This window comes from Meles meles, chromosome 5, assembly GCF_922984935.1.
Source record: "Meles meles chromosome 5, mMelMel3.1 paternal haplotype, whole genome shotgun sequence".
Lineage (NCBI taxonomy): Eukaryota > Metazoa > Chordata > Mammalia > Carnivora > Mustelidae > Meles > Meles meles.
The window spans coordinates 125,354,662-125,382,499 of NC_060070.1; the positions used below are offsets into that span (position 1 = coordinate 125,354,662).

General features: G+C 48.9%; 3 protein-coding genes across 4 annotated transcripts; 2 read left to right on the forward strand and 1 right to left on the reverse strand.

The window, feature by feature from the left end:
• Positions 1-8,549: 8,549 nt before the first annotated feature.
• On the forward strand, positions 8,550-9,868 carry IER3 (immediate early response 3). The gene is made up of 2 exons (XM_046004408.1): positions 8,550-8,779; positions 8,875-9,868. Exons 1-2 carry the CDS (start codon positions 8,573-8,575, stop codon positions 9,133-9,135), a joined length of 468 nt encoding a protein of 155 aa, XP_045860364.1. The 5' UTR covers positions 8,550-8,572; the 3' UTR covers positions 9,136-9,868.
• A 292-nt stretch (positions 9,869-10,160) lies between these two features.
• Positions 10,161-20,770, forward strand: FLOT1 (flotillin 1). Of its 2 annotated transcripts, XM_046004406.1 has the most exons (14): positions 10,161-10,317; positions 10,651-10,707; positions 11,004-11,079; positions 11,167-11,257; positions 11,495-11,638; positions 11,773-11,892; positions 11,985-12,080; positions 12,262-12,414; positions 17,921-18,102; positions 18,285-18,330; positions 18,448-18,585; positions 18,839-19,003; positions 20,174-20,217; positions 20,355-20,770. In XM_046004406.1, exons 2-13 carry the CDS (start codon positions 10,665-10,667, stop codon positions 20,174-20,176), a joined length of 1,257 nt encoding a protein of 418 aa, XP_045860362.1. In that variant the 5' UTR covers positions 10,161-10,317; positions 10,651-10,664; the 3' UTR covers positions 20,177-20,217; positions 20,355-20,770. The 2 variants fall into 2 exon arrangements, with proteins under 2 accessions (XP_045860362.1, XP_045860361.1); XM_046004405.1 differs by lacking the exon at positions 20,174-20,217.
• A 2,252-nt stretch (positions 20,771-23,022) lies between these two features.
• On the reverse strand, positions 23,023-26,849 carry TUBB (tubulin beta class I). Its single transcript, XM_046004403.1, has 4 exons — positions 26,617-26,849; positions 24,916-25,024; positions 24,555-24,665; positions 23,023-24,261 (listed from the first exon to the last, which is right to left on the reverse strand). Exons 1-4 carry the CDS (start codon positions 26,671-26,673, stop codon positions 23,204-23,206), a joined length of 1,335 nt encoding a protein of 444 aa, XP_045860359.1. The 5' UTR covers positions 26,674-26,849; the 3' UTR covers positions 23,023-23,203.
• Between the last annotated feature and the right edge of the window lie 989 nt (positions 26,850-27,838).

Sequence of the window (27,838 nt, forward strand, 5' to 3'; positions counted from 1 at the left end):
ATCACTCAGCAGGGAGTCTGCTGGGAATTCCCTCTCTTCCTCTGCCCCTACCCCCCCCCAAATAAATAAATCTTTTTTTTTTAAGATTTTATTTATTCGACAGACAGAAATCACAAGTAGGCAGAGAGGCAGGCAGAGAGAGAGAGGGGAACAGGCTCCCTGCTGAGCAGAAACCCCGATGCGGGGCTGGATCCCAGGACCCCGGGATCACGACCCGAGCCGAAGGCAGAGGCTTTAACCCACTGAGCCACCCAGGTGCCCCTAAATAAATAAATCTTAAAAATAATAATAATGATAGTAGGGATTTGTGAAGCCTTAATGAATTGATTTCTGTATAACCATCGGAAAGAACAGCGCCTATAAGGCAGTGTGGGCTCGTGTTACTGTACGTGATGCATGGGACCTGTGCAGAGCCAAGCAGCAGAAACTGAGTAAGGATACTACGAGCCACAGGGTGGTCTCAGGGGCGGGTGGGGTATGTTCCTGATGCTGCTACAGTTCCAAGGGAGACTGCTGCGGCATCCTGAGGACATGCCAGTGTTCTAGGCGATGGGTGGCTAACCACGCAGACAGTTGCATTCTGGCCCATCCCTGTTGCCTGAGGTAAACTGAGAACCTGTTCTGTGATGAAGAAAGCATTTTTCACTTGGCAGATTTGGTAGACAGAGACTTTTTTGTTTGTTTTGTTTTGTTTTTTAAGTAAGCTATACTTAGCCCAAATTAGGGCTTGAACTCACCATCCTGAGATCAAAAGCTGCATGCTTGACCAGCTGAGCCAGCCAGGCGCCCCAGCAACAGAGATGTTTTGAGGCAGCTTCCTTGAACTGTTCTGTCAAGGAATAAAATGGTAAATGGCTCTGGAAACAACATGGCAATTTCTTTTTTTAATTTCGTATAATGTTAAATCTATACCTAATTATACTACTCTTAGACATTTACTCAAGAAAAATAAGAATACATTTCCACAAGAAGTTATATAAAACATTCACAGTAGCTTTATTCATCATAGCCAAAAAGAAGGAAAAAACCACAAATGTCCACCAACAGCAAAAGAGCAGACAAATGTAGTATGTTTATACAATGGAATACTATTCAGAAATCAAAAGGAAAGATCTACTGATTCATGCAAGAACATGGGTGAATTACAGAGATGTTACACTGAGCAAAAGAATCCAGACACAAAAGAGTGCCTAGTATAGTTTTATTTATATGACATTTTATTTATATGACATTTTAGAATAGGCAAAACTACAGAGATGGAAATCAGAGTAGTGGTTGCTGGGGGCTGGGAGTAGAGAGCAGGTATGGACTACAAAGGGGCACGAGGAATTTTCTGGGGCGATGGAAATACTCTGTATCATGACTATAGTGACATTTGCACAATGTACGAGTTTGTCAAAACTCATCAAACTATACCCCTAAAGAGGATGCATTGCACTATCTGTAAGCTGTATGTCAGTATGCCTGGCTTTCAATAAAAACGCAGTATCACCAAGCACCAGCAAATTCCATGTGAAGGAGTAGGAGTCAGAAACAGGATGAACACAACCTACAGGGATGGGTTGAGAATATTTGCTTCATACATCTCTTTCTGATTTTCTTTAAAAGCTGACAATTTAGTAACTTTTTTTTTTTTTTTGCCTTGTTAAAAGGTTCCTGGCATCAAGATGGCTTCATCACAATGTCTGGTGGTGATGACCAGAAAGGGTACTAGCATGTCCAGACAATCAGATCAATAGACAGGGGAGCCTGGGTGGCTCAGTCAGTTAAGTGTCTGACTCTCAGGGTTGTAAGATCGATCCCCAAATCAGCCTCCATGTTCAGCAGGGAGTCTGCTTGAGATGCCCCCTCTGCTTCTCCCAATAGTGCTCTCTCTTTCTCTCTCTCTCAAATAAATACATTAAAAATAAAAAATCAATGGACAAATGACTAACACTGTGTTTGATGCCTCAAGAGGTTCATGTACAAAATAGATGGAAGTCAAGGCAGGCTATTGTCGGGAAAATGGAGAGGAAAGAGAAGAAACCATATGTGTGAAGGGTCCAGTGGGTAAGAGTTTGGCACATGTGAGAAAAGGCACAAAAATCTGACAAAGTGCTGTATCTCAGGGCACTGGGACAGCACTGGGGAGTTGAGAGAGAAGGCCTGGACGCAGCTGCCTGGATTCAGGTTGAGAAGCCAGAGCAGCCCCACTAGAGAGTTTGAGGGCACAGAAGTTGCTAGGCAGGCACTGACTTGGCCAAGTCCATCTTTTAACAAGAAAGCTGTGGGGAAGACAAAGAAGATGGACTGCGCGGAGAGGAGTTAGGAAAGTTCTTCGTGGCCCATCCTTGTCATAATTTCCACTAAAATAAAATATGTCTTTCTGGTCATGGACTACTCTGCATGCCAAAAATATTAGGTAAGTCTCAGTTAGTATAAAGCAGGCCTGAGGGTGGTTCAGCCGCCCTGTACTTTGGGACCCCCTGTTTCTTTTCTGAACTGGGGAGCCCTAGCTCCCAAGCCACCCCTTAGTTCAGGCTCCCAGGGGGAGCACTGCTCGGTCTGTTTCAGGGATACAGCGGTTACAGGAGCAGACCCAAACGGTCAAGTTTCATGGTAAAGACCCAGAGGCCCAAGGGACAGCATTTTCAGCCTCCTCTTGTGAGCAATCCCCTTCCGTGCTGGGTGGGATTTCCAACCTGGGGGAAAAAACTGACCAATCGTCTGGGAAGGGAGACTGTCATAGACGGGTAGGGTCAGGGCCACCCCAGAGCCAGGATGACGGTGACATGAGGCGGAGACACTCCAGGGAATCCATGAGGCCATGGAGAGAAAACATGAGGGAAGGCAGGGCTACAGTCTGCCTGGCCCAGCTTCCTCTTTCATTAGCTCATGGTCAAAGCCAGGCCAGGCAGGAGGGTGCCAGAGATTGAGTGAGTATGTTTTTTCCCTAACTTGGTTCTGAGTCACACAGGCACCTACCCTTCCCAGAAAAACCGCTTCAGGGCTCACCCCTTGGCAGCCAGTCAAGCCCTGGCCTAACACGCGAGACAGCCAGGAGGGAGCTGGAGACCTGCCTGCTGGGAGCACTCATCCCACCCCCAGAAGCCTCTCCCAACCTTCAAAGACTAAAGGCCTATGGCAGCTGCATTGGAAGTAGGAGGGAGACTTAGTTTAACTTTTGAGAACCCAGGGGAGACGCTGTTGAATCATGGTGTTGCAGAGGAGGGAGAGACATCAGAGAGCCTTTAATCTAAGCACTTGGCTTTACAGATCAACTCATCCAGTAAATACAGGGTGTCTGAAAAGGCAGGACAAAGGAGGAAGTACTTCATTTGTTGCACTTTCCCCTCCCCCACCACCCATATTGTGCTTTGAGTTAAATCGCCATCACATTCTCCAGTGCTGATATGGGAGGGCTCTACACAGAGAGCCAAGCCTCTTCCCTTCTGAACAGCTCCGGGACATTAATGGATTAAAGGGCCCTACATTTCCAGCCTTTTCAGGAAGCTGGTATTGATGGAGAAGCACAGCTTTAGGCACTGAATATAGAGCAGTGAACAAGATGGATAAAGTCCTGTTCTCATGAAGTTATTACCCAGCAGGAAACTGAGGCCAAAGGGAGGAGCTACAACACTGGGTCCTGGGAGGACAGCACTGGCAGAACATCAGGAACATTGGATCCCTTCTCAGCTCCCCACTCTCAGCAGCCTCCAGGGAATTTAGGTTGAGTTGAGCTGCACCAGGAGGGCCAACCTGCGTCCCAAGGCAGGGGATACCGTGTTCTCGTGTGACCTTGCCCTGGTTCTCCAGGCATTCTTGCCTTCCTTTTGCATCGGGGAAAACCACCTGGGACTGATCTTGACCCTCATTAAGGCCTGAATCGGTGTCTCTGACGGTCATTTATTAACTTGCTGCCGAGAACTCCCCACCCCACCCTACCACTGTGCCTCTGGCAAGAATTGTTCCAAATAGAATGTGTGTGCATGGGGCCAGGGGAAGGTATTTAAAATCAGTCATTGGCTGAACAAGAACTAGGAATGCAGAAGTCTTTGCTTCTTTGGAGAAAAGAAAAAGCCACAAAACCTGCCCTGAGATGGAGAGGGAAGGAAGGGGGGGCGGGGCGAGGGATGAAAACAGAAATTCTATCTCCTGATGAGCTTAGCACTTGGAGGCTATTTTGTCATCCTGGTTTCCTACTCCTGGGTTAGCTCACTGTTGCCCACTGCTCCTCCGAAGCAGCCCCTCTTTGTAGCATCATAATCATGGCCGTCACAGAAGAAGCACCTGCTATGTGCCTAGGAGCAGTACTCTTGTATCCTCAATCCTCACACTATATGTGTGAAGGGTCCAGTGGGTAAGAGTTAAAACCAATATGCCCACTTTTCAATTGAGGAGACATTTTCAGAGAAGTTAAGTAGCTGGCCCAGTATCATGTACTTACTTAACAGGTAGCAGAGCCGGAATTTAATCCCAGTTTCCTCTAATATCAGTGTCTCCTTTCTGTCACAAATCCATCTCGAGTCAACAAAGTTACTGAGTATCTACCAAATGCCAGATGCCACTGAGTTTCAGTTTCTATTTCCCTGGGTCCCGTGATTCCAGCCCTCTACCTGTTTCCCTTTTTCAAATGCTCCCATTTCCAAATATGCATCTCCTTCCCATTATCATTGTCCGCCATTCTAGACTTGGGTCAGCAACGTAGCAGTACTCCAGGTGGGCCAACAGGCACAACTCGCTCTTATGCCAAGGATTTACACAGAGTGAGGGCCAGTGCCTTGCCATCCATCACCTGCACAGTTAATCCCAATTAAATAGCAGATCCTCCTGAGCCCCATTGAGAATCCCCTACCTCCTCTTTGGAGAGGAAGCATGGGGGAGGGGGAGAGCCTCTGAAAGGACACAGTTGGGCAAACAGACACCTCTGAGGGTGAGGGGTAGCTGCTCAGAGGAGATGGATTTCAGAATATTTATTAACCCCCTACTAGGTGAAAGGCCAAGTACTGGAGATACCACAAGATATCATGAGAAAAAGAGCAGATGTGGTCCTGTATATTTATGGAGATTATATTCTAGTGGGGAGAGACAAACAACAACAAAAAGTCAACAAATACATAAAATGATTCTCCACGTAGCAAGTGTCATAAGAAAATGAACAAGGGGCTAAGAAAGAGGTTGGTGGGAGGTCAAGATCACAGGTCAAATGAGAGAAAGGAAGGATCATAGCAATCTTGGGGGAGATGGGGAGGAAATGAGGAGCAGTGAGAGCAGTGAAATGGAAAGGGGCCAAGGGCCTGTTTCCCTAGGATTAGGGCAGTGAGAACTGGTCCAGCTGCCCTTCTCGCCCCCGGCCTTTCCTGGCCTTAACTCATCCCCCGGCACTCACCACCACCCCCTTTCCTTGGCTTAATGATTCACTCCCAACCTTTCTCTAGCTTCCTGTATGGTAGGGAGGGGGTGAAGCAGAGCCATGGGTCTCTGAGGGTAGCAAGAACAGAGATGAGATTGATGGAGAAGGAATGGGGAATAGTCTTAGTTTCCGAGTTCTTCTCTGTCCTATTCTGGTCTTGCCACAAAGAAAGGTCTCTCTGAGCCAGGAGGAAGGTAAAGATAACTAGGTCCAGCTGGAGGCCCAGATTCCAGATGGGGGAGGTAGTGGTGAAACAGGATCCTGACATCCCTCTTCATTTCCCCTCCCCTGCCAAATGCCCTGGAGAAATTTTCCATCATAAACAAGTAGTGCATTCCTGACCTTAGGTGCCCCCCACCGCCTCCCACTAAGCCATTTTCTTCCATCATCACTATCTCCCCCACCCCCAATTCATATCTGTGTGAGCATGTAGGGAGGCCCAGCCACACTTGCAAGTAGTCATGGATTCATGTGTAGTGTGCGGTTGCCTTGAAATAAGGGTGTAGCTAGGTGTGCAGGCTCCCTGCTTGGGTGTAAAAACAATGAGGATGGCAGGTGTGAAAGGCAGGTACTGGAAAGGGGTGTGTCTGTAGAGGAGGTGTGTTTTACGCTGGTCAGAGAGAAGTATGTAACACATGAGTTTAGACAGCAGTAATGGGTATAAAATAAAGTGATACAGAGGCCCAGGAAGCAGTTGTGTATGCAGAAATAATGTATCTATTGGAGCCCAAAGGTGGGGATGTCCCTATCTGCATCCCACACGTCCTTGCTTGAGACATGCCACTAGGTGTTCCTCTTTTAGTGTGTGCCTAAGGATAGTCCCAGCTGTTCTTAAGATGCTTTAAATTTGTATGTAGGGTTTGAAAGAGTGTCTCCATGTCTCAAAGCTTTGGGTGACCCAGCCAGGCTGTGAATACCATATGTGCATGTAGAGTTCTGCATTTTCAGCTTTCATTTACAAGACTATTGAGCAACTACTACAGGTAAGGCTCTGGGCTGGGTTTCATGCAGGGCGCAGAGAGACGCACCACACAGCCTGCAATGGAAGGAATCATACATGCACTCTGCGAGCAGCAGGCATAACATGATCCGGAGTAAAGACCTGAGCCAGATGCCTTTCAAATCCCTAGAGTCAGCCTTGATGCCTTCATGCCCTTACTGTCAGCACCCCACTCTTCACGCTCCCAGGTTCTAACGATTCCCATCTCATTACTAAATGGCTATGGTCTTATGCTAGGAATGTCTCTTACTGCCATCTCTCCTCTTGATTCCCTCTTCCATCGCTCATCTCAGGCCCTTGTTACCTTTCACCTGAACCTTTCCAATAACCTCCTATCCCCTGGCTCAGTGTCTCCCCATCCAGGGCACACTTGTCATCCTGCTTAGTTCCCAACTACCCTCCTTTTATCCTTCTATGACCCAACAAAATCCAGAATCTTGAATTAAACTCAATCTCCTGGCCTGGACCTCCAGCTAAGCTCTCCCCACTCTGCCCACCTCCTTTCCAGAATCATTACTTCCCACTACTCCTTTACAGGAAACTTACTGTAAGATTGTTTTTCTTGTGATTCCCCAAACACATCCTGTACTTTTCCAGCTCAAGGTCTTTGCTGATTCCATTCTCTTCCTCACAGTCATCTTCCACAGCTAACTCTGTGGTATCCCACCCACTGTTCAAAGTCATCTCCAATGCCACTCTTCCATGAAGCCTCGCCTTATTGATTAGATAGATGGGAACACTAGTTCTTTTGGGTCTCCTCTTTATAGTTGGTGTTCAATTTCTTTAAGACCCTCAAGAGAGTTCGAGGTGCCGGCTGAGTCTGGCTGGTCTCACTCAGCAGCCCATACACTGAAACCAACCTCAGTACTTTCAACAGGACCTTTAACGGTAAATGCTCAAAGGATGTCAAACTGTGAGTCTATGAGCAGCTGTCTCTAAGGCAGTTATGAAAGGGACAAATCTGGGTAACTGGGTAATCTGGGTAACTGTTAACCTCTTGCCTTTGTTTTGTGGCAGCAGCCTTACGTGAGCATTTCTTTTTTTTTCTTTTCTTTTTTTTTTTTACGTGAGCATTTCTGCACACATCTGCGCAGGCAGCTTTCTTGTGTTGCCCTGCGAAGTCTCTGCACCTTTGCTTCGGTATGTGCATGGTAAAGGGGAGAGGATAGGCCACCCCAGAAGGTGCCACTTGAGCATGTGAGTTATTTTGAGCTGAAGTCAATCAAAACCCAGCAGACTCAGGAAAAGCCTTTTGCCTCTCTTCCTTAACTGCCTAAAAGAGTTTAGATAGGGGACTGAACTGCAAAGACAGCTATTACCAGAAGATAACTATCTGACTGTCCTACCTGCTTTGGCAGGGCAAACTTCTGACTCCCAAACATCCCCTCTTCTTATCTTCCCCTGAATTGGCCTCCTCCCTTTTGAAGCCCCAGGCTCCTCTTCCATTCTTTAGCTCCAGAGGGCTTATGAACCTCAATTGCCTTTGAATCTCAAGGCTTCCTCTGCTCCTGAAGTATGTAATTAAATCTGTTTTTCTCCTGTTAACTTACATCAATTTAATTGTTAGACCAAACAGAGAAGCTAGAAGGAAAGAAAGGACGATTTTTCTGCCCCTACAATGTGTTGTGTGCGGGGGTAGGCAGCATCATGTCTTGTGTGCATTAGCGTGTTCATTTCTGTCTTTTTGGCTATTTCTGTAATGACTTTCCTCTTGGGTGTGTGTGTGTGTGTGTGGTTCTATGTGTATCTACAAGTGTATGAATGTGCGTGTGTAGCTGTAATTCATTGGCTTTGCTGGGTCGCTGCTCCCAGCATGGCCAGATTTCTTTATGTCAGTCCTCCTGCCTCCCCAGAGATGGGGCCAGCGGCCTAACCACCTCCTAAGCTATCCGCTGGCCGCTCTCCAGCCCCCACATGCCCTGACATGGGCCTGCAGCCCGGGATCTCACCCAGCCCACTCACAACTCACACGCTCACAACGCACACTCCGGCGCCTAGTTTGCACAGGCCAAGTCGCCGCCCCCTCTCTTTGTTTAACCATCGGAATTTCCAGCTTGCCCGGGGCCACCACTCCCAGCAGCGGGTGGAGTTGAGAAGGCCCCGCCCAATTCTGGAGCGCACAAAATCTGCTCCGCTCGGCCATAGGTCCGCATTCGGCTTTCCGTTTCGCTCTGTGAGCGATGTGTCACTCTCGCAGCTCCCTCCCCACTATGACAGTTCTGCGGGCCCCGACCCCCGTCTCCACCAGCCCCGGACCCCGGCGGGGCTCTGGTCCTGAGATCTTCACCTTCGACCCTCTACCGGAGCCTGCGGTGGCCCCTGCCGCGCGCCTCAGCGCCTCCCGTGGGCATCGGAAGCGCAGCCGTAGGGTCCTCTACCCACGAGTGGTGAGTGTCGTGGAAGTGGGCAGCCGGAGGGGCAGGGGGAACGGCCGGACGCCAGGGTCCTCAGCTAATCTGTCGCCTTTGTTGTCTCTCTTCAGGTCCGGCGCCAGCTGCCAGTCGAGGATCCGAACCCTGCCAAAAGGCTCCTTTTTCTCCTGCTTGCCGTCATCTTCTGCCAGATCCTGATGGCTGAAGAGAGTGTGCCGGCACCGCTGGCCCCGGAGGACGCCCCCAACGGCGCATCCCCCGCGCCCACCCCGGCGCCCCCGGTCCTCGAGCCCCTTAATCTGACCTCTGAGACCTCGGACTACGCTCTGGACCTCAGCACTTTTCTACAGCAACACCCGGCCGCCTTCTAAACGGGACCCCACCCCACATCCCCCCACCCAAAAGAATCCGAAAAACCAAAGAAACACCAGGTGTACCTGGTGCGCGAGAGCGTATCCCAAACTGGGACTTCCGAGGCAACTTAAACTCAAAGCACTGCAGCGGAGACGCCAGCCGGAGCCCGGGATGAAAAGAGCATCGACACTCCGGGGCTAGGCCGCGTGGGGAAAAGCGTCATTTATTTATTTCTCAGTGATTCTAATTAATATTTATATGTATTTATGTATGTCCCCCTAGGTGATGGAGGGGTGTATGTAATATTTATTTTAACTTATGCAGGGGTGTGAGATGTGCCTCGCTGCTGAAAACGCAGAACTCTTGGTAATTTGTTGAGTTTTGGCAAAGGTGGAGGCTGGGCGCTTTGGTTCTCCTCGAGAACCAAGGTAGAGGTCCTGGATCTGGGAGAGCGCCCGGACTAAGAGTCAACGATGGTGGCGGGTCGTAGGTTTAGGGGCTGGTATTCTGTCTTCCAGGATTTCAACTCCCTGGATCTACTGTGTGAGGCTTTGGCGGACCACTGGGGTTAAGTTCCTTTGCCTTCGATCTTCTCGAAGTTGCCCCCAAGGGGTGGCTAAGGTGTCGAAGGTCGGTGGGCTGTCAGCGGGCGGCTGTGCGTCGCCCGGTATGTTCTGTGAACACAAATAAAGTCGATTTACTGTCAGTAGTCATCTGAGTGTACGAATCTTTGTTAGCGGCGATTCCCCAGCCCTCCCCGCCTTCCGGCACCAAAAACGGGCGGGAGGAGCTGGGGCCATGTCCTCCGCAGGCGCTCCGCCCCGGGTGACCGGATGCAGTCTTTCGTCGCTCCATGTGCGGTTTTCCCAGTTACCGCGGGGCAAATCAGAGATGAGGCAATCTCCCCAGCCCCCGTTGCAGGCCCACGGAGGTCACGTCCCGCTTCCCGGGGCGGAGCTCCAGGCCGGGGAAGGACAGCGGCGGGCGCGCGGCCAGCGCAAGCGCAGCGTGCAGGGAAAGGGGCGGACCGAGCGCGCGGGGCGGAGGGTGCGGGGTCGCGTCTGCTGCAGCTACCGGGTGCGGCCGAGTTAGAGGCACGAGCGCGGGCGCCGCTGGCTGGAAGGCAGTTCCCCGGGACCGCTGCTCGACTCCCGAATCCGCTGCGCGCCCCGGCCCGGCCACCGCCAGCGTGCGGAAAGGTGAGTGGGGAGGCGAGATGGAGTCGGACCGTGGAGGAGGAGGGAGGGTGGCGCAAGGTTTGGGGGCCTCAAGGCGCGAGAGAGCTTTATTACTGGAGCCCGAAACTGCCCTCACCGTAGGCGGGACGGGGCAGGGGGAAGGGAGTGGCTGTAAACCGGCGAAGGGGAGGGAGTCTCTGGGATCTGTGGGATTGAACAGGCAAATGCCTTAGCGGTAAGGTGCGGAAGGGATTGGGCCCTGGTGGCTGGAGATTGGGTGAGACTGACGGGAAAGGGAGAATATTCACTCCTGTGGACCCCCGCCCGCAAAGGCTTCCTTTTCTGTTCCCCCAGCTCCAGCCTGAGCCATGTTTTTCACCTGTGGCCCAAATGAGGCCATGGTGGTCTCCGGTAAGTAATGTTCTCTTCTCAGCCAGTGCCCCCCAAACCCTTGTGGGTCTGGCCTCTACCCTTCTCCCTACCAGCTCCCCAGGCGCAGGCATCTGTCCCCCGCCCCTCTCCCCCCGTGCAGGCTGCAAGCCACCCACTTGTGATTCCCAGTGCTGCCCTTGCAAGGCCAGACTGCCTCCGCCCCAGCTCCCAGATTTCCCTGTGGGGCTTATTCCCGCCCCCCACTCCAGTATTTCAGTTTTCCATATTCTACCCCTACCCCTGGCGCTGCACTTTACTGCCCTCACACCTTGCAGGTTTCTGCCGAAGCCCCCCAGTCATGGTGGCTGGAGGACGTGTCTTTGTCCTGCCCTGCATCCAGCAAATCCAGAGGTAGGTAGAAAAAGAACCAGGGAAGGGGAACCCCAGTTTTCTCTTTTCTTTTTTTTTTTCACTGTCCACTCCTTCTTTTTCCCATAGGATCTCTCTCAACACACTGACCCTCAATGTCAAGAGTGAAAAGGTTTACACTCGCCATGGGGTCCCCATCTCAGTCACTGGCATTGCCCAGGTGAGGCTTTCAGAGCCTTTACCCACCCGGAGTCCATTCCTTCATCACCTTCTTTGTGCCCAGACATTGAGAATCTTCTCATCATGGCCTTCCCAACCTCTGGCTGAGAAATGTCTCTGCTAAGTCTCACCTTCTCCAGGGACTCCCAAGGCACTTGACTCTTCCATTCTCTTCCTGCTTCCTACCTGGCTTTATGAGACCTTCACCATACTTTCCCTATCCCTACTCTGGTTACAGGTGAAAATCCAGGGGCAGAACAAGGAGATGTTGGCAGCTGCCTGCCAGATGTTCCTGGGGAAGACAGAGGCTGAGATTGCCCACATTGCACTGGAGACTCTGGAGGGCCACCAGAGGGCTATCATGGCTCACATGACTGTGGAGGTGGGCTTGAGGGCAGGGAAAGATCTGGAAGAGATACCAGAGTGAGTGGCACAAGGACCCAGCTAGTCTGTGGGAGATAGTATCTGGAGGACTGAGAGCTTAAGTTCCTCCTTCGCACCATTTTGTTACCCTAGGAGATATATAAGGACAGACAGAAATTTTCAGAGCAAGTTTTCAAAGTGGCCTCCTCAGACCTGGTCAACATGGGCATCAGTGTGGTTAGCTACACCCTGAAGGACATTCATGATGATCAGGTAAACAAACTTGGGTGGCTGATTCTCTCCAGTTCCCTGCTCCCATCTCTTAAATCCTCCTGAGGATTCTAATTGCTGCTTCTCTCTCACAGGACTATTTACACTCCTTAGGGAAGGCTAGAACAGCTCAAGTCCAAAAGGATGCTCGGATTGGGGAGGCAGAAGCCAAAAGAGACGCTGGGATCCGGGTGAGATAGATTCTACTTGGGGGGATCACTTGGTCACCATGGGTTTCTTGGGCATGCAGCGGGAGACAGGATGGAAGGGGCACAACTGAGTGAGGGCTTGTAGAGCTGGGTTGGCAGAGGAAATAGATGAGACACATTCCTCTCCCTACTCTAACTTCCTCCCTGATCTCTGTGTGGACAGGAAGCCAAAGCTAAGCAGGAGAAGGTGTCTGCCCAATACCTGAGTGAGATCGAGATGGCCAAGGCACAGAGAGACTATGAGCTAAAGAAGGCTGCATATGACATCGAGGTCAACACCCGCCGTGCACAGGCTGACCTCGCCTATCAGCTTCAGGTCAGAGCTCTCACACTGGGCAGTTCATTCCTCTGAAGCCCTCCATCTTAGGCCGTCACACTTTCTCATATTCTAACTCTGATCCCTTTATTCTGGCTCACGTTTCTGACCCAACTCCTCCATATGATGATTTGAAAGACCCAGGCATTTCAGTTGAAAAGCAAAGTAAAGGCCAAGAAGGGATATGGTCAGTAGGATGTGATCATATGTTTGGGCAGATTGTCCCCTGGGGAAGGGCACCTGGATGGGTGGGTGAAGCAAGCTAACATCCATCCTATTCTCCATACTCACCGTGCTGTGCATTCCCACACTGGTGAGTTGTCGCCGCATCCACCCAGGGGAGGGGGCCCCGTTTTTCTGATTTTCTATGGGCTCACAACAGCCCTGGTGATCTGAGAAGGGCATAAGGAAGGAAAACATGGACTTGGCTTTGCATCCTGCAAAGTGAGATAGGGGCAGCCCTTGATACTGCACAGAGGCATGGTCAGTCCTCTTTGCTTACAGATTCTGTATTTGAGAATGGGCCTATTCACTAAAATTTACTGGTAATCCCAGAAGCAGTCCTCATGGCACCTTTGTGATCATATGCAGACATGCACAGAGCAATGAAGAATTTGAGTTGCCTGATGGTGCTGTTGAGGCTGAACAAGATGTTTTACCTTCTTGTTTCAGCTCTCATAATGTAAACAGTGTCATTTTTATAGTATATTTACTGCTACATTTTTTGCATTCTTGTACTCTTTGTTGGTGGTTTTGCTCTTTTAAAATGGCCCCCAAGCATGCTGCTAAAGTGCTAAGTGTTCCTAAGTGCAAGGAGACTGTGATATGCCTTACAGAGAAATTACGTGTGTTGGATAAGCTTCTTTCAGGCATGAGTTATAGTGCTGTCAGCAATAACTTCATTGTTAATGAATATGTACATTATATAAGGTATCTTTAAACAGAAGCACATATATAGCAAGCATATATCGTGATCTGTCGTGAACAGGGGATCACAGGAACCTAACGGTATGTTTCCCCTAACAAGAAAATAAGTATTTGCTAATTCAGTATTCATGGCTACTTTATAGACCAGATCTACCATGAATAATGAGAGTCAACTGTACTTTGAGATCTTTACCCAAAGGATAGCAATGTTACGAAATTTGGTTTTGCCAAGAGTGGGTATAGGCTTAAAGGATACTGAAATACAAAATGTCTTTAGTTTATGATATTAAATTCCTGAACTTTGCTTCAGTGTGGTACTGCCTAACAGTAGCAGTGGCATCGCTGTGGGCCTTATTAGAAATAGAATCTCCAGCTCCCTTCCTGCTGACTGAATCAGAATCTGAATTGGTTTTTTTTTAAAGTTATGCTCCACACCTGACCTGGGGCTTGAATGCATAACCCTGAGATCAAGAGGTGCTTGCTCTACTGACTGAGTCAGCCAGGTGCCCCTAGAATCTGTGTTTTAACAAAATCCCTAGGGGATTCATGTACACATTGGCATTTGAGAAGCATTAACATAGTGGAAACCATTTCCACTGTGCAAACTGGAAACCAGCTTGCATGGTCCTTAACCTAAATACAGCTTCTCTTATCTGCAAATCAAAGGCTTGGGCATATTTTGGCTCTGTTCCAACTTTTATCAGCTCTTTTCTTTTGTGCCAGGCTTTGTGCTAGGTACTTGGGGAAATGGGAATTCATTCAACAAATATCTGTCAACTGCCTAAGATGTGCCAGACATTGTTTTGGAAATGAGGGTGTAAGTATGAATGAGACAGAAAAGATTCCTGCTCTTGTGGAGCTTATATTATAAAACAGGAAACAGCTAGTAAGCAAGTAAATAACTTTCATAGGTTCTAATTATCTTGTTTAAGTGCTATGAAGGAAATGTACAGAGTGATGAAAAAAAACAGTGCAGAGGTTCGGGGTAATCCAAAAAAGCTTCAGTGAGGAAGTGATTTATGAGATAAACCTGAAGATGAGAAAGAGCCAACAATGTAAGGAGTTGTGGGCCAAGAGCATTCTCGGCCAGTGCTGTTCCAATAGAACTTTCTGTGTTGATGGAAATGCTGTAAATCTGTAATTGTAAATGCTGTGATACTGAGTGCTTGAAATGTGGCTTGTGGAGCTGTAGCTAGTGAAATGTGACTAAGGAACAGAATTTTAAATTTTATTTATTTAAATTTTAAATTTTATTTAATTTTAATTAATTTTTTAAAGATTTTATTTATTTGATCCAAGAGAGATGTCACAAGTAGGCAAAGAAGCAGGCAGGGGGTGGGGGAAGCAGGCTGCCTGCTGGGCAGAGAGATTGATGCCCATGCGGGGCTCAATCCCAGACCCTGAGATCATGACAGCAGCTGAAGGCAGAGGCCCAACCCACTGAGCCACCCAGGTGCCCTTAATTTTAATTAATTTTAACTATAAATAGCCATATGTGGTTAGACAGAGGACCATCACATGCAAAGGCCCAGAGGTAGGAAAGAGCTTGGTATGTCCCAAGAACAGAGAGGAAGGGTTCTGATCTGGTAGGACTGGTATGCTGTGAGTGAGATGGCAAGGCAGGCAGGGCCAGGTCCCATAGGGTTCAGGTGGCTGTGTTGGAGACTTTAAAGAGAATTCTAAGCCCAGTGGAATCCTACTGGAGAACTTTAAGCAGGGAGGTGTCATGGTTTAATTCACATTTTTTTTTTTAAAGATTTTATTTATTTATTTATTTGTCAGAGAGAGAGAGAGCATGCACAAGCAGGCAGAGTGGCAGGCAGAGACAGAGAGAGAAGCGGCCTCCCCATCAAGCAAGGAGCCAGATGTGGGACTGGATCCCAGGACCCTGGGATCGTGACCTGAGCCAAAGGCAGCGGCTTAACCGACTGAGCCACCCAGGCATCCCCTAATTCACATTTTTACAAGGATCAGTATGTCTGCTGTGTGGAGAGTTGATTCTCAGAAGACAAGAAGCAGGAAGATAAGTTGGAAGCTTTTTCAGAGATAATGGATTGAATAAGTACAGTTAATTGCACTCCCTCTAAAACCTCACTAAAAGCACATAGAGTGATTTTTAAAAAGGAGGAAGAGAAGGTGAAAACAGATGGAGAGAACAGGATCAATAAGAACAGAAAACATCATTTTGGAAGCCGGAAAGCCATTGTAATCAACTAAGCCAATGGTACTTTATCAGTGGCGGGCATGATATGACCATTGAATCCTAAATGCTGACAGCCTCCCCTAACCTCCTTATCCATTTGTCCCCTGGATGCATCTTCCAAAGAAGTCATTAGAAGACTGTGCTGAGGAACATGACCAGTGCAAAGGGAAAGACTTTAAGGATCCTGAATCATAGGTTCCTCAGTAGATGACTTGCCCAGATCACCATAGAGTGAAGCTCAGAGCCAGCAAGCCTCACCCACATGCCCACAGTTTCCTTTCACTGCTTTAGACCTCCTTCACTGTGAGCAGCCAGCCAGGGATTCCCTGATATATGAGGGAATCCTGCAGTGTTCAAGTCTGAGACTAAAACCACAAACGGCAAAGCAACTTGGAGGATACATACTATGGAAGGAGGAGAAAGCTTAAAAAAATTTTTTTAATATTCTCTGAGATAAGAGAAGAATTCACATCTAGAAAATCAGGGCATAAAACAGAAAACAAAATGAGAGCTCTTAAAGTCAGTAAGATGGCAGAAATGGGGAAAAACCACAAGAAATTCTAGTGAGTCTGGATTTATTAATCTAATTGTAATAAATTCTAATTGTAATAAATTTATTAATCCTAATCTACAGATTTATTAATCAAATAAATCAACAGAACAAAGAAAATGGGAGAAAAATCACCAGTGGAAAAAATACTTAAAATGTCTATCTGTTCTGAAAGATATGACTTTCTAGATTGAAACAGTCCACCAAATGTGCAATATAACGAATAAGAAACAATTACCCTGTGAAATTTCAGAACATAGATAACAAAGAAGGGATCTAAAAGCTTCCAGAGAGAAAGATCACAAAGGGTCAGGCATCAAAATGACTTCAGATTTTTCAAGAAGCCAGGAGACCATTGGAGCAATGCCTTCAAAATACAGATAGAAAATGAATTCTAGAGGGGCCTGGGTGGCTCAGTCATTAAGTGTCTGCTTTTGGCTCAGGTCATGATCCCAGGGTCCTGGGATTGAGTCCCATATCAGGCTCCCTGCTCAGCGGGAAGCCTGCTTCTCCCTCTCCCACTACCCTTGCTTGTGCTCTCTCTCACTGTGTCTCTCTCTGTCAAATAGATAGATAAAATCTTAAAAAAAAAAAAAAAAGCTAACATAGTAACCTGTACTCAATCAAACTGTCATTCAAACAAAAAGAAAAAAACCTCAGAAAAGCAAGATCTCAGAAAACTTACTGCCCATGTACTTCTTCCAAGGAAGCTACTGGGGGGTTATTTCATCAAAAGGTGGGCCTTAAAAAGGGGGCAGGAGGGACTCCAACAGCGAGAGAGAGAGAGATCCTGCACATTGAGGAGAGAGCAACTGGTCAATTTGGAACCGGTCTGACATTTTAGGGTCAGGGACAGCACAGGGTGCCATGTCCAGAAGGACCTTTCCTCTGGAGTGAACACATGGATGCAGTAAAGGCAGGGATATCATCTCTGCTGTTGATAAGACCTTCAGGGATGATGGTCCATGGCTGATCCAGAGCATTGGGGCCATAGAGAAGCATGCTCCTCTCTGGTACCTCTCTCACCAAACTCTTGACAAGAGCCTTCAGATATCTACTCTACAGGAATAAGAAAATGAAATATGTGTAAATAAGAGGAATTCTATATGTACATGTTCTTGTAAATGTTTAGAACGTTCCTTGAAGAAGAGTACAGAAAAAGCTGGTCACATTTACTACCTCTGGGGAAAGGAACAAGGTGGTTTAAGGAAATAAGTGGACACAAACTTTGCTTCTCATTTTTCCTTTTTTTTTTCTTTTGAATGTGTACCATATACAAAAAATAGAAATGAAAGAGATACATACACACTCCAACATCACCGCCAGAGCCAGTAGGAAGCGATTGCAGTGGCGCTGAAATTGATGGTGGCTTGCAGGAAGGTTACAGCAGCTCAGATGGAGAGAAGTGGATGGCTCTGAGTGAGGCTGTAGGTGGAAGATGGCCACCACGTATCAGAGCCCTCCAGGTGCTCATACTCTACAGAGGGACACTGGAAAAATAGACTAATATGGGAGCTCAACAGAGGGACCCTTAGCCTGGCCTGAGGAAGGACAAGGTTGGATCCCCACCCTGTCCAGCTCTTGATGCCAAGGCTGCTTGGAAATTACCCTATCCTCTGCCTCAGAGGAGGATCAGGCCATCCCCCAAGCCATGACTGGGAGCCATATGGGAGATGGACTCCCCTGGGCTGGCTAAGCCCACCGGGGACTGGTTTCATGTACTTACTGTATGAATAATCTCACCCAGGAGCCCTGGCCCTGGCTTCTCTCTCTGGTTCCTGGGAGCTTGCTCTTCAGCCCTGATATTGAGTATCGCTCCTCCTCAGGTGGCCAAAACTAAGCAGCAGATCGAGGAGCAGCGGGTCCAGGTGCAGGTGGTGGAGCGGGCCCAGCAGGTGGCAGTGCAGGAACAGGAGATCGCCCGCCGAGAGAAGGAGCTGGAGGCCCGAGTTCGGAAGCCCGCGGAAGCTGAGCGTTACAAGCTGGAGCGCCTAGCTGAGGCAGAGAAGTAAATGCCCCTCGCAGGCCCCATCCTAGTCCTTTGTGACCGGGGTGCCCCCATATGAAGAGCTGAGGCCTTCACTACCTGAACTCCTATGGAACTCGGATTACAGGTGCCTGTGTCTCTCGAGCAGGGCCTGCCTTTGTCCCTTCCTCAGCCCCTCCCTCCACTTCCCTTTCTGTGCCTAGGTCCCAGCTAATCATGCAAGCTGAGGCAGAAGCTGAGTCTGTAAGGGTGAGTTAAGAGGTGGCTCTTGGCGGCTTGTGGAGCAAGTGGGGGTTGCTGTTTGAGCTGGGGTTTCTTGTCTTTAACAACAACCGTCAGTCCCACAGTTTCCTGTATTGTTCTCAGATGCGTGGGGAGGCCGAGGCCTTTGCCATAGGGGCTCGAGCTCGGGCTGAGGCCGAGCAGATGGCCAAGAAGGCAGAAGCATTCCAGCTGTACCGCGAGGCTGCTCAGCTGGACATGCTGCTGGAGAAGCTGCCCCAGGTCTGCGGGTGGTGTGGGCACCAGGAGAGGAACAGAACCAGGGAGTGTAGGGTGGGGGGGAAAGGAGGGGCTTGGGGAGAGCCAGACTAGGGAACTGTAAATTAGGGGTGGGAATTATAAGCCAGTGACTGAAGTGAGGAGGGATGATCCTTACAAACTGAAGAATGTCAACGATCTCGAAGCCCAGGGTGAGGTGTTTGAGGAGAGGTGTGATCAGACCACAGGTGCTGAGTGGGCATCTCTCACCTACCAGGTAGCAGAGGAGATCAGTGGTCCCCTGACCTCAGCCAATAAGATCACACTGGTGTCCAGTGGAGGTGGGACCATGGGGGCGGCCAAAGTGACCGGGGAAGTACTGGACATCCTGACTCGCCTGCCGGAGAGCGTGGAGAGACTCACAGGCGTCAGCATCTCCCAGGTGAGGGTCTCTAGGGTGAGCACGGTGGATTTCCTGTAAATTTCTGGGTTCCCCAGGCATGTGATGCAGTACGCCTAGTACTAGGCCCACACCCAGGAGGCTCCAGAGCCATTGACATCTTTGTTTTCTATATGCTAGATGCGGTGCTAAGCTGCTGCTGCTACTGCTTTTTTAAAGATTTTATTTATCTCAGAGGAAGGAGAAAGCTTGAGTGGGGGGAAAGGGGAGAGGGCAAAACAGATTCCCCACTGAGCAGAGAGCCTGATGTGGGGCTCAGTTCCCAGGACCCTGGGATCATGACCTGAGCTGAAGGCAGACGCTTAACCCACTGAGCCCCCCAGGTGTCCCCAGAGTGCTAAGCTTCTACACAAATGGTTGGTTTTTGGTTTTGTTTTGGTTTTTTTTTTTTTTTTAATGAAACTATCCTTTGGGTATATAGTATTTTACAGAGTAAAAAAATGACTTTCAGTATGTTAAGGAACTGTGCCCCATCATATGGCTGGTAAAGCTAGATTTCAAACCCAAGCTGACTGTCTTCTAGAGCCTTGTGGTTGCCCCACTAGTACAAGGAACTGGTTGCAGCCATTACTGCTTTTCTTGGTGCCTGTTTATTTACCTACAGATTATGACAGAGGTCAGAGAGCAGGCTCTGGAACCATAGTGAATCCTGGCTCTGGTCATGCTAGCTGTGACCTTAGACAAGTTAGCTACTTCTATGTACCTTTTTCCTCACCTTAAAATCAGGTTAGTAATAGTACCCATTCTATTAAATTATTAAGGGAATTAAGTGGGTATTTGTAGTGTTTAGCACAGTGCCTGCCACATACTATATATGAGAGTCCTTAAGAAAAAATTATATAGGGGCACCTGAGTGGCTCAGTCGGTTAAGCATCCAGCTGTTGGTTACAGCTCAGGTCATGATCTTGGGGTCGTGTGTTGGGCTCTGTGCTCAGTGCAGAGTCTGCTTGTCCCTCTCCCTCCCCGTTTGTGCATATTCTCTCTCAAAGTACCTTTTAAAAAATTACATAGGTAAGTGAAAGCAGTAGACCATAACAGTGACTTTCAAGTTAGATTCCTTGGATCCTTCTTGAAGCCAGCATTGAAGCCCTGAAAGATGAGCTAAGGAGGGTGTGTGCAAGCAGGGTTCTAGCCCCCTCCACTCCTTTTCAGTGATTTGTTGCTGTGGACAGGTCCTGATGACCACTGACAAGAGGGTAAGGTAGGGTGGCGGAAAAAACTTCTTAGAAGACTTTTGGAAATGCATGTCCCCCCTGCAGCCCTCATCCAGATGGGGAGCTGGGAGAACAGGGTACATGATTCCCAAGTTTCATCATTGTTGTCTTTTTACCAGGTTAACCACAAGCCTTTGCGAACAGCCTGAGCCAACCTTCGTCCAGCACCTAGCCTCATGGTTGCCAGAATAGTACCCACACTGCATGCACAACTGGCTTCCCTGAGCATGCACTTGATAGTGGGGTACCCCCCCCATCTCCTTGCCAAATAGCCTGTGCCTTGCCTTGGAGGGGAAGGGTTTCTCTTCCCAGCCCCACACTGCTGAGACTACCAGTTCCCCAGGGGTTCCATGCCAGCCTTCTGATTATCTTACCCCCAACTTAACTTCCTAGACCATGTGCACCTATTGTCTAGAATTTTCCTGACCAAAACTGAGAGATGGCCTGAGGTTAACTTTGTCAAATCAATTGCTGTTAAAAAGCACTAATACTGATAAACAATTAACTTAATAAAGCAGAACTCATTCAAAATTAATGCTGGAATGTAGCTTACTCCCTTCATTCAATATATTTTTTAGAATGGAAGAAGTTGGGGGTGCCTGGGTGGCTCAGTGGGTTAAAGCCTCTACCTTAGGCTCAGGTCATGATCCTGGGGTCCTGGGATTGAGCCCCGCATTGGGCTCTCTGCTCTGTGGGGTGCCTGCTTCCTCCTCTCTCTCTCTGCCTGCCTGTGATCTCTGTCAAATAAAACCTTAAAAAAAAAAAAAAAATGGGATAAGTTACCTTGTACACTGTTGAAATTGTATCACTTTTTTTTCCTGCAAAGTTGTTATAGGCAGAAAAGCATGCTGAAATGGAAGTAGTGAGAATTGACCTAGTCCCAAGAACTACTGAAGATAAGGCCAAGGAAATTATAGAACTTAAAGTTCCAGGGTCACTCTGAGATTTTGTGTACTTAGAAGCATGTTGTATTAGGTTTAACAGTGTTACTTTAGAATGGGACCATTAAGTGATAATCTCCATTGGTTAACTTTCCCTAATGTTAACTGAGAAAATCCCAAAGGGTAAGAGAAAACATCAAGGTACAATAGCCCAAACGAACCCTGTATGCCCTGGATGAGCTACACATTTTATGTGGGGCAGTAGCTCTCAACTCTGCATTTGCCAATATTCTCCTGGAGTAGTTAAAAATAGATGGCTAGTTAACTGGTTTCTGGTTTGGGTAGGCATAAAGACCTGCATTTCTTTTTTTTTTTTTTTTTTTAAGATTTTATTTATTCATTTGACAGAGAGACCACAAGTAGGCAGAGAGGCAGGCAGAGAGAGAGGAAGCAGGCTCCCCGCGGAGCAGAGAGCAGGACGCGGGGCTCGATCCCAGGACCCTGAGATCATGACCGGAGCCGAAGGCAGCGGCCCAATCCACTGAGCCACCCAGGCGCCCCAAGACCTGCATTTCTAAGTTCCAGGAGGTTGTTGATGGGCTGGGAACCACTTATACCCTATTTAACATTCATCTCAATTTTCATTGATCCTGTGTATCTGAGCGTATGGCTATCCCAGTTATTGAGGCTAATAGTGAAGGTACTGGGGTGGTTTGGGTACTAGGATTAAGAGAAGAGGCTGGAGCGCCTGGGTGGCTCAGTTGGTTAAGGCTATACCTTTAGCTCAGGCCCTGATCTCAGGGTTCTGGATTGAGCCCACATCAGGCTCTCTGTTCAGCAAGGAGCTGCTTCCCCCTCTCTCTGCCTGCTTTTTTTTTTTTTTTGCTTGCTTGTGAGCTATCAAAATCTTTAAAAAAAAAAAAAAAAAAAGAGGGCCCATTAAGTATAAGGATATTCTCATCCGTTCATGGACAGCAAAGTGTATGTGTTGCTGAACTTCAGCTTCCTGTATCCACTGGTACTCTTTCCCTAAATGAGCACACATCCCGCAACTTAATTTTTTCAGTTGTCATTTATTTTTGGCTCTTGGGGCAATGTTATCTTTTCAATATGAAAAAAGGCAAGTTCAACACAAAATAGAAATTTGAAGTGTAGGACAGGACGAAGCCAAGGGCAGGGGAGGGAATAGCAAAAGGAAAAAAACGAGATGTTGCCAAAGATGGCAGGGTCTCCTTGTCCCCTCTCTGGAAGAATGATTCAAAAGATTTAGGTGGCAGTACAAACCTTTCTGTATATACACAGCAGAGCTGGGTGTTTGCTAAGAAAGGGTGGGGATGGGGAGGGTCTTTCTGGAGGCTAGTCCCTCTTCCCCTTCTTGGCCCCCTTCTCCAACCAGGGGAAAAGGAAGGAATCCAACATATGAAGGTGGTTATGTAGGAAAAGGGAAGGATCCTGCTTTAACAGGGTGGGGCAGAGCCCTGCAAAACAGCTCAGGACACACCTTGGAAGAAGATGGAAAAATAGAGATAATACTGTCAACACCTCCTGAAGCTGAGAGGAGCAGGGAAATTCCTGGAAATTAGGACTCAAGAGCCTGGATATCCCTCTCCAAAACTGCTCTAGAATAGAAAATCCTACCCCTTCCTTATAGGTACCTCTACTGCTATGAGGTAGCTTTGTTTCCTTTCCCCGGGGCTATCACATGGGCTTAGGATGGTGGCCATCTACTGGGTTTTAAGCACTGGTTCTAGATGGAATCTGATGAGACCCAGCTTCTTGGAGAATTATCTTATAAAACAAAGGGAAATACCAACTGGACAGATGGGAGAAGGGGACACCGAAAGGAAATACAGGATTACTGAGAATGGCAGAAATCTAGGTTTCCCAGAGTGGAAGAGAGGAGACATTCAACAAACAACAAGTATTTATTGAGCGCCTATTATGTGCCAGGCACTGTGTTCTAGGACCACCCCCTCCAAAAAAGGAAAAAAAAGAGACAGAGGCAGAATATGTACTTCTGAGGGAGAGGACAGGGGCAGCTGAGAAGGCTGAGGGAATGGAGAAGCCTGAGGTGATGGTGCTCTGCCTTAGGCCTCCTCTTCGGCCTCCTCACCGAAATCCTCCTCCTCTTCTGCGGTGGCATCCTGGTACTGCTGGTACTCGGAGACAAGGTCATTCATGTTGCTCTCAGCTTCGGTGAATTCCATCTCGTCCATACCCTCACCTGTGTACCAGTGGAGGAAGGCCTTGCGCCGGAACATGGCCGTGAACTGCTCTGATATGCGCTTGAAGAGCTCCTGGATGGCTGTGCTATTTCCAATGAAGGTGACTGCCATCTTGAGGCCACGAGGTGGGATATCGCAGACCGCTGTCTTGACATTGTTGGGGATCCACTCCACGAAGTAGCTGCTATTCTTGTTCTGCACGTTGAGCATCTGCTCATCTACCTCCTTCATGGACATGCGACCGCGGAAGACAGCAGCCACAGTGAGGTAACGGCCATGGCGGGGGTCACAGGCAGCCATCATGTTCTTGGCATCAAAGACCTGCTGAGTGAGTTCAGGCACAGTGAGGGCCCGATACTGCTGGCTTCCACGGCTGGTCAGAGGTGCAAAGCCAGGCATGAAGAAGTGGAGCCGTGGGAAGGGCACCATGTTGACGGCAAGCTTCCGGAGGTCAGCATTGAGTTGACCAGGGAAGCGGAGGCAGGTGGTGACACCACTCATGGTGGCTGAGACGAGGTGGTTCAGGTCTCCATAGGTTGGCGTGGTCAGCTTGAGAGTGCGGAAGCAGATGTCATAAAGGGCCTCGTTGTCAATGCAGTAGGTCTCATCTGTGTTCTCGACCAACTGATGGACGGAAAGGGTGGCGTTGTAGGGCTCGACCACAGTGTCAGACACTTTGGGTGAGGGTACCACACTGAAGGTGTTCATGATGCGGTCAGGATACTCTTCTCGGATCTTGCTGATGAGCAAGGTGCCCATTCCAGAGCCTGTGCCCCCACCCAGTGAGTGGGTCAGCTGGAAGCCCTGTAGGCAGTCACAGCTCTCCGCCTCCTTCCTTACCACATCCAGGACTGAGTCAACCAGCTCAGCCCCCTCTGTGTAGTGGCCTTTGGCCCAGTTGTTGCCTGCCCCAGATTGACCTGGAATGGGGTGGGGAGGCAAGCTTGATTAGTAAAGAAAGATAAAGGACCGAATTTCCACTTTTTAACTTTTGGAATTGTGTACAGAAATATGCCTTCTTTCACACTCACCTGTGATACATCCCTCCCCTATTATTTACCAACTACAGAGTCACTACAAATGCCCTGTATTAGAGATTTCAGAACACAACTCTGGTTAAGCATTCCAGTATACCAATAATCTCCTAGCCCTTGCTGTCTCCTTTACTCAAATATGCTGAACAGCATTACCTATTAGTATGTGTATAACTCACCAAAAACAAAGTTGTCTGGTCTGAATATCTGCCCAAAAGGACCTGAGCGAACAGAGTCCATGGTCCCGGGTTCTAGATCCACCAAGATAGCACGAGGAACATATTTGCCACCTATATGGAAGAAAAGAGTAAAAATAGGCAAAGGAGATCAAGGCGGAGAGGGGAGAGTGCCAGGGACCCTAACTTGTGATTCCAAGTGCGGCCACCAGGGGGCAGAAGAGCCAATCTTTTGCCCCATGGTGGGCAATCAAACCAAGGCCGCCTTTTAAAAAAGAAGAGATCCATCCATAAGTATTAAGAGGTTCTCTGGCAGAGAAGCGGAAGAGATGGGACCCAAGATTCCCCGGGCTCCCAACCTCACCTGTAGCTTCATTGTAGTACACGGAGATGCGATCCAGCTGCAGGTCGCTGTCACCGTGGTAGGTTCCGGTGGGGTCGATGCCGTGTTCATCACTGATTACCTCCCAGAACTGCGGAGGGAAAGCAATGCGACTTCCAGCCAATTATCCCCACCAATTATGCCCACCCGACCTACACACATTTTTTTTTTAAGATTTTATTTATTTATTTGACAGAGATCACAAGTAGGCAGAGAGGCAGGCAGAGAGAGGGGGAAGTAGGCTCCCTGCTGAGCAGAGAGCCCGATGTGGGACTCGATCCCAGGACCCTGAGATCATGACCTGAACCGAAGGCAGTGGCTTAACCCACTGAGCCACCCAGGTGCCCCGACCTACACACATTTTAATCCCGGACACGTCCGTGGTAAGCCTGGTTCTAGGGCTTGTGGCATTCCCTCCCCCTGCCCGCCACACCCTTCTACTAGACATCCCCAACCCCAGGAAAGCTGCAGCTTTCATTGCCTGGAATGTGAGACGAGGTGCAACTGAGGGGGCCTGGCGATCGCAGGAAATTGCAGGGTGGGAGTGTGAGGAGAGAAAGATGGAAGCGGCCAACCAAACTGGACAAGCACACCTTCCTACCGCGCACAATGGGCTGGTGTTTGAGAGACCAGATGCTGCCGCAATCGACCACCCCCCCACCCCGCCCTCCACGTGACTGCGGCGCCCCCGCCCGCCGCGCCACTGACAAAGGGAGGTGTCGCGCGTGGGCGTGGTGTGAATACCGCCCACGAGAGGCGGGGCTCGGCTTGGGCTAGGGCGCCCCCAGCCGGCCGGCAGGGCCGCCTTGTCCCGGCGCACCAGGGGCGCCCGGGCCCCGCCCTTCTGCTACAACGTTGCAGCAGCACTTCCTCCCTGCCCTTCCCCCGCTACACTGTAACCGCGCGAAAAAAAAAAACCCCACCAAAGAAAACATCCCCCACCCCCTGCCTTGGCCTTGGAATTCTTTCTTTGCTAGCTTTTTACCCCTTGCTTTAAATAAGGATTCTCTTCCTTTCTCCCACCGTTTAGTCCTGAGGGACCCTTAAAGAAAAGGACTCTCCTACCCTCTTTCTTTATATTGGTTCACGCCCTAAAAGGGTCTCTTTACGGGAGATGTAAAGAAATAAATTAATCCAGCAGCTATTAGTCTTCCATCCACAAAGAATCTCGGGAATCGCGGGCGCGCCAGATGCCTATCTTTTGGGAAGGATACCGAGCAGTGCAGTCCTCCCTGGCGCACCGCGTCCCCCACCTCACCGTGGGATCCAGGCTCCCCTCAGCCACCGCCCAGCCTCGCCCCTTCCCCCTCCCGCGAAGCCCAGCCAAGAGTGGATGCACATGGGGAAACCTCGCCTCGCTTTGTCTCGGACGTTTCCGCAACTCCCTCCCTCCCCGTCCTCGGACCGTTAGAACACTTTCAAATAAAATCTTACAGAACCACGGTCTTCCCACCGCCAAACCCGAAGGTCCTTAACAGCTTCCCCAAAATGAACCAGCCAAGACTAATTCCCCATTTTTCGCAAACAAATCCTAGCTACAAACGCCTATTATATATGGAAAACTTTTGAGGGGCAAAGCTTGACGATGGGTGGTATGCAAATATATCACAACCATCATTAATTTGGATTTTCTTTTTCTTCTCTAAAGAAAAACAGTTAAAAGAAGAGGTTCAAAATCCTTACCTTGGCACCGATCTGGTTGCCACACTGACCGGCCTGGATGTGCACGATTTCCCTCATTGTTAAAATTTATTTTAATTTTTTTGCTCGCCTCAAGGTGTGTACGGGGCAAGAAATGATATGGAATTTTTTTTCCTATACTGCTAGTCTCAGGCTGGAAGGATGGGACGGGTCCCGGAGGCTGGAGCAGCGAGGTCCGAACGCAGCCGCAGGAAGGTTCTGAGAGAGAGAAAAGAGAGGGGAGGGCGAAAGAGGGAAGGCGGGCAGGGCGGGGCGCGCGTGCGCCCAGGCTGGGAGGCGGGAGAACAGGCCCCGCGCCACCGTCGGGAGACAAAGCCTTATCGAGGCTGGGCCTGATTAGTCGATGCCAGTCACGTATAAGACATCCATTGGTCTCTGCTCGGATGGACGAACGCAAGCCTCACTGGGAGTTGTAGTCCTCCATTGTTGTCCACGCTGCAAAATGAAGGGATGGATGGGTGGATAGTGGATTTTTGCTTTTGGGGTTTTTTTAAGGTTTTTTGTTTGTTTATCAAAAATGACCTTGCGCAAGTTTTCTTTCACCTATGCCTGAGTTTTTTTGTACTAAAAGGGTGTAGTTTTCGGGGATACAGGAATTGGGATCTCTAGGGTACCAGGCGTTGGAGGGTGGAGTGGACACGCCCTGAAGGCTCCCCACTGCGGTAGCTCTTGGGAAAAGGGCTGCTTCGCTCAGCGAAAACTGGGGAGAAATGCGGCAACTTGCTCTGCTACCTAATTGCTGGTCCTTTGGTGACCCAGGACATGAACTCTAGTAAGATGCTGCTCCCCCAGACAGGAAGAAAGGGGGGATTGCCCTCCTGCTGTTTTCTTGGAAGTTTTCTAGTGATAACGTTTAGAAACAGAATTGTAGCAATGGTTTTCAAATTAGAGATGTAATTGTCTGAGGGTGTATTCATAAAGTAAGTTGAATGGTTTAGAAAAACTGGTATCTGGAATCTGTGAAGTCATTAGTTTCTGTCCACGTAAGGGGTTCTGGACTTTAGAGCAGCATTGAAGACACTGCTTTTGTCAGAGAACTATGGGATGAGGGGCCAGAATTTCAGTGCCTTCCAGCCTGCCTCTAGACATTTTGGTGAAAGTGTTTTCCAGTTTTCTGAATTCTTTGACTACGTGGCTGGCCGTTGCAATCTTTCAGAAGCCTCAAGATTGAAACAAAAGAGGGGGGCGGATCGGAGAAAATAGG